This window comes from Pteropus medius, unplaced genomic scaffold, assembly GCF_902729225.1.
Source record: "Pteropus medius unplaced genomic scaffold, Ma_sr-lr_union100, whole genome shotgun sequence".
NCBI classification, from domain to species: domain Eukaryota; kingdom Metazoa; phylum Chordata; class Mammalia; order Chiroptera; family Pteropodidae; genus Pteropus; species Pteropus medius.
The window spans coordinates 18,385,226-18,393,815 of record NW_024340701.1 but is presented as its reverse complement, the minus strand read 5'-3'; the positions used below and the strand labels follow the sequence as shown (position 1 = coordinate 18,393,815).

At 38.1% G+C, this 8,590-nt stretch overlaps 1 protein-coding gene across 1 annotated transcript in view; it reads left to right on the top strand.

Moving 5' to 3' along the window:
• The first annotated feature begins 1,268 nt into the window (after nucleotides 1–1,268).
• LOC120618896 (ubiquitin-60S ribosomal protein L40-like) overlaps nucleotides 1,269–8,590 on the top strand; it is an 11,238-nt gene continuing 3,916 nt past the window's right edge. The window contains exon 1 of the mRNA XM_039882968.1: nucleotides 1,269–1,317. Coding sequence (XP_039738902.1) covers nucleotides 1,269–1,317 — 49 coding nt within the window. The remainder of the gene's footprint in view (nucleotides 1,318–8,590) is intronic.

Sequence of the window (8,590 nt, the reverse complement as noted above, 5' to 3'; positions counted from 1 at the left end):
GGACAGTTTTAAATCCCATTATTTCAAGGAATATTCTTCAGCTTAGCAATATTTAGAACTTAAGCACAAAATAGATGCTCAAAAGTAATATCGAAGTGAATGAATTAATGAAAGAACATGACTTAGCATCATGGAAAAAAAATTTAAAGTGTTGGTGAGGACACAATTTCAGATATGGAAGCTGCTAGAGAACAAACATCTTTACTTCCAAAAGTCAGCATACCCCATGTACCCTCGTTAGTGGCAATGATAACCCAGAAGTTTCCCTGCCCCTACAGAGATATGTTTATTTTCTAGTTAACAAAAAGTAAAGAGGACATCATCATCATCATCATCATCATCATCATCATCTTTATGTGCTTGAAGGCCCAGAATACACTGGAACAGAGCACTGTTGATGAGAGAGGGATTAGTGTTGACCTCTCTGGAGGGCAATTTGGAAGTTTGGTTCATGACCTAGTAATTCCACCCTTGTGAGTTTATCTGAAGGAAGTCCTCTAATATGTATAAATGTGTAACTGCTGGGCTTTTAAATTCTAGAGGTGAGCAAATTTCATCTCAGAGGTGGCTGTGTCTTGTGTTGAACAAGTACCTGTAGGAATCTTGATGACACATTCTAATTGGGGAGAACTTGGATGGGGATAAAGTAAACTAAGAGAGTTATCAAAAATGTGCAGAGCTCTTTCTCTGTGTCAATCTCTTGTCCAGATTACGGGAATATAGCAATAAATAAAACAGACCAAGTTTCTGACCTCATAGGGGAGAGAGACGATACGAAAATGAACAACCTAATCAAATGTCAGATTAAATATCATAAGGGAAAATAAAGCAGTGTCAAGGATTAGATAACGATGTGAGTATCATTTTTAGATAGGGTGGACAAGGAAAGCCTCTTTGCAGAGGTGCCACTTGCTCCGTAACATAAAAAAATGGAGGTAGGAAGCTATGCTGATATATGGGGGTAGAACATTTTTGGAGGAGGAACAACAAGTGCACAGGCCCCACGATGAGAAAGAGTTTCTTTATTCAAGGGATAATAGGGAGACCAGTGTGGCTATACTACAGTGAGCAAGGAGGGTAGTAGCTGAGATTGGAGAAGGAACGAGGTTATGGACCACGTTGGCTTTTGATCTGAGTCAATTCAGATGGGAAGCCATTGGAAAGTTTTGAACTGAAGCATGACTTTTGCTGCCTTAGGTATTGAAAGGATGCTGATGGAGAGTAAATTATAAATGGGCAATAATGGAAGCAGGGACCTGTTAGGATACATGGCAGTGGCCCATAAAGGAAGCTATCAGGGGGCTGGGACCAGGGCAGGTTAGTGGTGGAGGAGGTTAAAAGTAGTCAGAGCCAGCATACACTTTGAAGGCAGAGCTGACAGGATTTGCTATTGGGTCAAATGTGAGGTGTGATAGAAAGACAAGAATCAAAGATGACTCCAAGGTTTTGGCCTGAGTAAGTGGAAGAATGGAGCTGCCATTTATTGAGATGGGGACTTCCAGGCAAAGAACAAGTTTGGGAGTACTGCAAAATTTAGTTTTGGAAAGATTAAGTTTGAGATGCATATTAAGCATCCAAGTGAGGATGTTGAGTGGCCAATTGGGCATATGACTCTGGAGGTTAGGACAGAAGATATAAATTTGAGAGTCATAGTGGATAGAGGACATTTAAAGCCATTAGACTGGGTGAGAACATTGAGGAGTGAGTAAAGATAGAAAAGAAGTTTAATGTCTGAGTCCTAGGACACCTCAATGTATAGAAGTGAGAAAGAGGACAATGAGCCAGTACAGGAGGCTGAAAAAGAGTGGTCAGTAAAGAAGGAAGTAAATTAGAAGAATGTAGTGTTCTGAAAGCCAAATGAAGAAAATGCTTTAAGGAGGAAGTGTTTGCCTGGAATGTGAGAGGGATTAAATAATAAAGTAGGAGGCATTTAGAATTTTCAGGGCTACTTGAGCGAGGAGGTGAAGAATTTAAATGCAGAGAACTAAGAGAAGACATGAGGAAGTCAATGGAGAGAACATAAGTTCCCAGGAACATGGCAGGACGTCAGGGTCCATAAAGGAACATCATCAAGGAGAAGTCCCCATGTGGTGGAGAGTGGCCAGCAACTTTCTAGAATATCAGTGCAATCCCCATCATAATTCCAATGGCGTTTTTCACAGAAATAGAAAAAGAATCCCAAATTTTGTATGAAGCCACAAAAGATCCTGAATAACCAAAGCAATCTTGAGAAGGAGGAACAAAGCTGGAGGCGTCATACTTCTTGATTTCAAACTATACTATTAAGTTGTATTAATCAAAACAGTGTGATACTGGCATAAAAATAGACACATAGACCAATAGAATAGAATCAAGAGCCTGGAAATAAATTCTCACATATACAGTCAACTAATATTTGACAAAGGAGCCAAGGATACTCAATGGGGAAAAAATAATCTTTTCAATAATGGTGCTGGGAAAACTGGATAATCATATGCATATCAATTGGGCATATGACTCTGGAGGTTAGGACAGAAGATATAAATTTGAGAGTCATAGTGGATAGAGGACATTTAAAGCCATTAGACTGGGTGAGAACATTGAGGAGTGAGTAAAGATAGAAAAGAAGTTTAATGTCTGAGTCCTAGGACACCTCAATGTATAGAAGTGAGAAAGAGGACAATGAGCCAGTACAGGAGGCTGAAAAAGAGTGGTCAGTAAAGAAGGAAGTAAATTAGAAGAATGTAGTGTTCTGAAAGCCAAATGAAGAAAATGCTTTAAGGAGGAAGTGTTTGCCTGGAATGTGAGAGGGATTAAATAATAAAGTAGGAGGCATTTAGAATTTTCAGGGCTACTTGAGCGAGGAGGTGAAGAATTTAAATGCAGAGAACTAAGAGAAGACATGAGGAAGTCAATGGAGAGAACATAAGTTCCCAGGAACATGGCAGGACGTCAGGGTCCATAAAGGAACATCATCAAGGAGAAGTCCCCATGTGGTGGAGAGTGGCCAGCAACTTTCTAGAATATCAGTGCAATCCCCATCATAATTCCAATGGCGTTTTTCACAGAAATAGAAAAAGAATCCCAAATTTTGTATGAAGCCACAAAAGATCCTGAATAACCAAAGCAATCTTGAGAAGGAGGAACAAAGCTGGAGGCGTCATACTTCTTGATTTCAAACTATACTATTAAGTTGTATTAATCAAAACAGTGTGATACTGGCATAAAAATAGACACATAGACCAATAGAATAGAATCAAGAGCCTGGAAATAAATTCTCACATATACAGTCAACTAATATTTGACAAAGGAGCCAAGGATACTCAATGGGGAAAAAATAATCTTTTCAATAATGGTGCTGGGAAAACTGGATAATCATATGCAGAAGAATGAAATTGGATCCCTATCTTGCACCACTTACAAAAATTAACTCTAAATGGTTTAAAGACTTAAACATAAGACTTGAAACTGTAAAATTTCTAGAAGAAAACATAAGGAAAAAGACCCTTGGCAGTGATTTCCTGGATATGACACTAAGAGCACAAGCAACAAAATAAAAAATAAGTGAGTGGGACTACAGCAACCTAAAACCTACACATCCAAAGAAACAATCAACAGAATGAAAAGGCAACCTATGGAATGTGAGAAAATATTTGCAAATCATATATCTGATGAGGTTAATATCCAAAATATATAAAGAACTCATACAATTCAATAGCAAAAAATTAATAACAATAATCTAATTTAAAAAATGGCAAAGGAACCATACTGTTTTCCATAGTGGCTGTACCAGAAGATGTGGGGGGGTGTGCGCGTGTGCGTGTGCGTGCGTGTGTGTGATGATTACTACTTGGACATTAAAAAAGATGAAATATTGCCATTAGTGTGACAACATGGATGGACTTTGAGGATGTTATGCTAAGCGAAACAAAGCAACAACAAAGAAAAAAAAACCAAACCAAACCAAACAAAAACAAACTCGTAGATATGGACAACAGATTGGTGTTTACCAGAGAAGAAGAGGGTGGGAAGAGGGTAAAATGGGTAAAGGGGATCAAATGTATGGTGATGGATGGAAACTAGACTTTTGGTGGTGAGCATGCTATATAGTGTATACAGATATTAAATTATGATGTTTTACACCTGAAACTTACATAATGTTATAAACCAATGTTACCTCAGTTAAAAAAAGATGTTGGGGATTATTTTTCCAGATGTCTCTCTATACATGTATACGTATATACATATTTTAAAATTTAAATTAACTAATACTAAGTATGTTATTTTGTAACCCAATTTAAAAAATGGGCAAAAGACATTTTTTGAAAGAAGACATATAAATGGCAGATATATGAAAAGGTGCTTGACATCACTAATTATGAGAGTAATGTAAATCAAAACCACAATGAGATATCACTTCACATCTGTTAGAATAGCTACTATCAAAGAGACAAGAGATAACAAGAGTTGGTAAGGATGTGGAGAAAAGGGAACCCTTGTGCACTGTTGGCGGGAATGTAAATTGGTACAGCCACTATGGAAAACAGTATGGAGGTTCCTCAAAAAATTAAAAATAGAACTACTGTGTGAACCAGCAATCCTACATCTGGGTATATATCCTAAGGAGATGAAATTAATATCTCAAAGAGATATCTACACCCCCATGTTCACTGCAGCCAAGATATGGAAACAACTTAAGTATCTATCAATGGATGAGTGGATAAAGATGTAGGATATGTATGCACTGGGATATTATTCAGCCATGAGGAAAAAGAAAATCTTGTCATTCAGGACAATGAATCTTGAGGGCATTATGCTAAGAGAGACAAGTCAGACAGAGAAAGACAAATATCGTATGATTTTTCCTATATATGAAATCCAAAAAAGCCAAACTCAGAGAAACAGAGAGTAGAATGGTGGTTGCTAGGGGCTGGGGATGGGGGAACATGGGAAGATACTGGTCTAAGGGAACAAACTTCCAACTATAAGATTAACAAGTTCTGGGGATCTAATGTACAGCATGGAGATTATAGCTAATGATACTGTATCATATACTTGAATAATGCTAAGAGTAGATTTTAAATGCTCTCATTACAAAAAGAAATCGTAAGGATAACGGTGTTAGCTAACACTAGCTAAGGTGGTAATCATACTGAAATATATAAATGTATCAAATCAACACCTTGTACACCTTAAACTTACACCATGTTATATGTCAATTTATCTCAATAAATCTGGAAAAATGTGTTCTTGAAATCAATTCCCATGGCAGGGAGGGAAAGAAAGCTGATTGGGTAGAGAGAGAAGTGATGCAGGCCTCATGACAGACTTGGCTGACCCTACAGGGAGCTCTGGAGTTAGAACAGCCCTGCAGAGTTGTCCAAAGCTGGGTGAAGATGGCCAGGCATTTATACCCCTGCTTTGACCAGTCATTGGATGTGGGCTGCCCTGGTGGCTCTGGAGGCAGATCCTAGAGGGCTGACATCTAAAGGCTGTCTGCTGACCATACTCTTGAAGCTGGACAACAAGAAGGAAGATCTGGGTAGTGAATCACAGCATCCACCATGATGCACACTTGGACGGATAAGCAAAAATAAATAAACAAATAAAATTCTAGGATATTTGAAACAGAATGCCATATTGTACTCCGGAAAGGTTGTTTTGATTATATTAAATTTCAACCTAGAGTAAAGAACTCTTCCAACTCAATTTAAAAAAGAGAACTCAATTAAAAATGAGCAACGGATTTGAATAGACATTTTGCCCAAGACAGTGAACAAATGGCTAAAACCACAATGAAATACCATTTCACACCTTCTAGGATGGCTAGAATAAAAACGACAGAGTAACAAATGCTGGCAAGAATATGGAGACATGAAAATTAAAAAAAAAAAAGAATATGGAGACATGAGAACCCTCATATATTGCTGGTAGGTAAGAAAAGTGGTACAACTTTGGAAAATAGTTTGGCATAAATTAAAAAGTTAGACATAAATTTACCATATGATCCAGCAATTCCACTCTTAGGTATCTACATATGAAAAAGACAAATGAAAGCCTATGTCTACACAAAGACATATGTCCACGCAAAGACATAATAGTCAAAAGGTAGAAACAACCCAAATATCCATCCATTGATAAACAGAGAAACAAAGTGTAGTATATCTATACAGCAGAATATTATTTTGCTATAAAATAGAATGAAGTACCAATGCATGCTACAACATGCACGAACTTTGAAAACATCGTGCCAGACTCAAAAGAACACATATTATATGACTCTATTTATATGAAAAGTCCAAAAAAGACAGTGATTGCCTGGGGCTGGGGTTATACAAATGTTCTAAAAGTGTATTGTGGTGATGGTTGCACAACTCAGTACATTTATACAAATCATTGAGTCATACATTTAAAAATGGGTGAATTTTATGGTAGCAAATTATATCTCAATAAAGTTGTTTTAAATTTTTCAACCTGGATCTAGGATATTTAGTAAATAGAACCCAACAAAACTGAAATCAAAGAAAAATAGAAAATTAATTTAAAAGTCAAGAATTCAACCAAGCTCTACTTATAAAGCACATTAGACATTTCATACTCTAATCAGACAATTTTCTGGGCCCAGGAGAGGTGCAAATAGTAAATAATTTTCTCCCTCTCTTTTAGGGAAATTAAGCAGGATCTAGAATTAATCAGTAGATCAAAATAGTAATCAATTTTTAAAAAACATGTGCAGTAGGTAATATGCAGAAAAGATTTGATCAATGTTTACTTTCACCATCCATTTACTAATTCCTATGTGAAGAATTAATTTCCCGTTACCAACACAAAATTAATACAATGCATTATGACGTGGAATGCGAACTGCTATGTAAGTCCATTCACCTTCAGATTTGTGAGCAATAAAATATTGTATTTGTTTTAGGTTACTATTTTTGAGATGGTAACCTGAACATGCCCCAAGCCCCTCAACCAGAAGAGCCCCCAGGGAGACAGGCATCTTCTCTCTCTTGATCCCTCCATTTCTTTCAGTGGCTTCGTCATGCTTCTACGTTGAAACCTACAAAGTCATTCTGTGCATACTTTTTCTCATCCCCCAGGCTGGTTAATTGCCAAGTCATGTCAGTTCCATATTACTTGCCTCTGTTTCCTCCCCTCCAGGCTCACTGTTATTACCTCGCTTTCTGTCTTGCCTGGATGATCACAGTAGTCTCTTAAGTTCTCTCTCTACCTCTAGACTCCCTCATTCAAATCCTCTGGCCTCTAACTCTTTAGTGATTTTCATAGCCTAAACACTAGCATTCAAAATTTTTCCTCAATTGGCCCTTACCTTCCTGTAATGCTTAATTGTATGTGTCAACTTGGCTGGGCCATGGGGTACCAAGATATTTGGTCAAACATTATTCTGTGTGTTTCTATGAGAGTGTTTTTGAATGAGATTAACATGGAAATTGATGGACATTGAGTAAAGCACATTGTTCTGTAAATATGGATGGACCTCATCCAATTAGTTGAACGCCTGAATAGAACAAAATGATCAGCCTCCCCCAAGCAAGAGAGAATTCTTTAGCAGAGTGCTTTCAGACTTCATCTGCAACATTGGTCTTGTTTCTGTTGTAGATAGCCTTCAGACTAGAACTGCACCATAGGCTCTCCTGGATCTCTAGGCTACTGGCCTTTGGATTGGAACTATAGCATTGGCTCTCTTGGGTCTCCAGCCTGCTGGGCCACCCTGCAGTTTTTGGACTTGCCAATATCCTATTGGTTCTGTTTCTCTGAAGAACCCTAAGACACTTCTTAACCTTGTGTCCCACTGAGTCCCTTTGCACACCTGACCTATTCAAACTAAATTGCTCACTCCTCCCTCTGTTTGCTCCAAGTGTTTTATCTTCAGGCCTAGCTCACATTGCTCTGCCTCTGCCTCCATCTTCAGTGATCACATTAAAAAAAGTCATCTTCCCCAGGTCTTTCTTGATCTCTCCTGGACCCTGTTAGCACTTCACCTATAATCTTATGTGGTATAATGGATTTTTTATTGGAGAATATGTCTTATTTTCCTGATTATATTGTGAGCAGATCGAGGGGGGGGAAATCTATTCTTTTCTCATATATGCAACTGCCTGCTTGATATTTCTTAGATATGGCAAAGTTGCCTTAAAGGTAACATGTCCAAATATGAACTCATGACCATTCCCCAGTAAACCTGATCTTGCCTTGGTCTCTGTTTCAGTAAATGGCAGTGTCATAGTTCAGGTACTCCAGGACACAGACTGTGAGACTGTACTTTACATACAAGAAATTTATTGGGAAGTTCCCTGGAAATCAATACCTTTGGGGAGTGAGGGAAGCCCGATTGGGCAGAAGGAAAAGTTGGGTTTGGAAATAGTTGTAACAAGGCCTCAGTGGATCCCATGGGGAGCTCTGGAGTGGGGATAAGCCGATTGTGATGCCCCGAATCGGGGTGAGTGGCCTGGGTCTTTATACTCCCTATACAGACCATCAATTGGATGTGGAGCTTACATTCTAGCAAGCAAAGGTAGTAAGCAAAAAAATATAATGAATAAGTAAATTCTAGAGTATCCTAGAAGGTGAGAAATATAATAGAATAAGT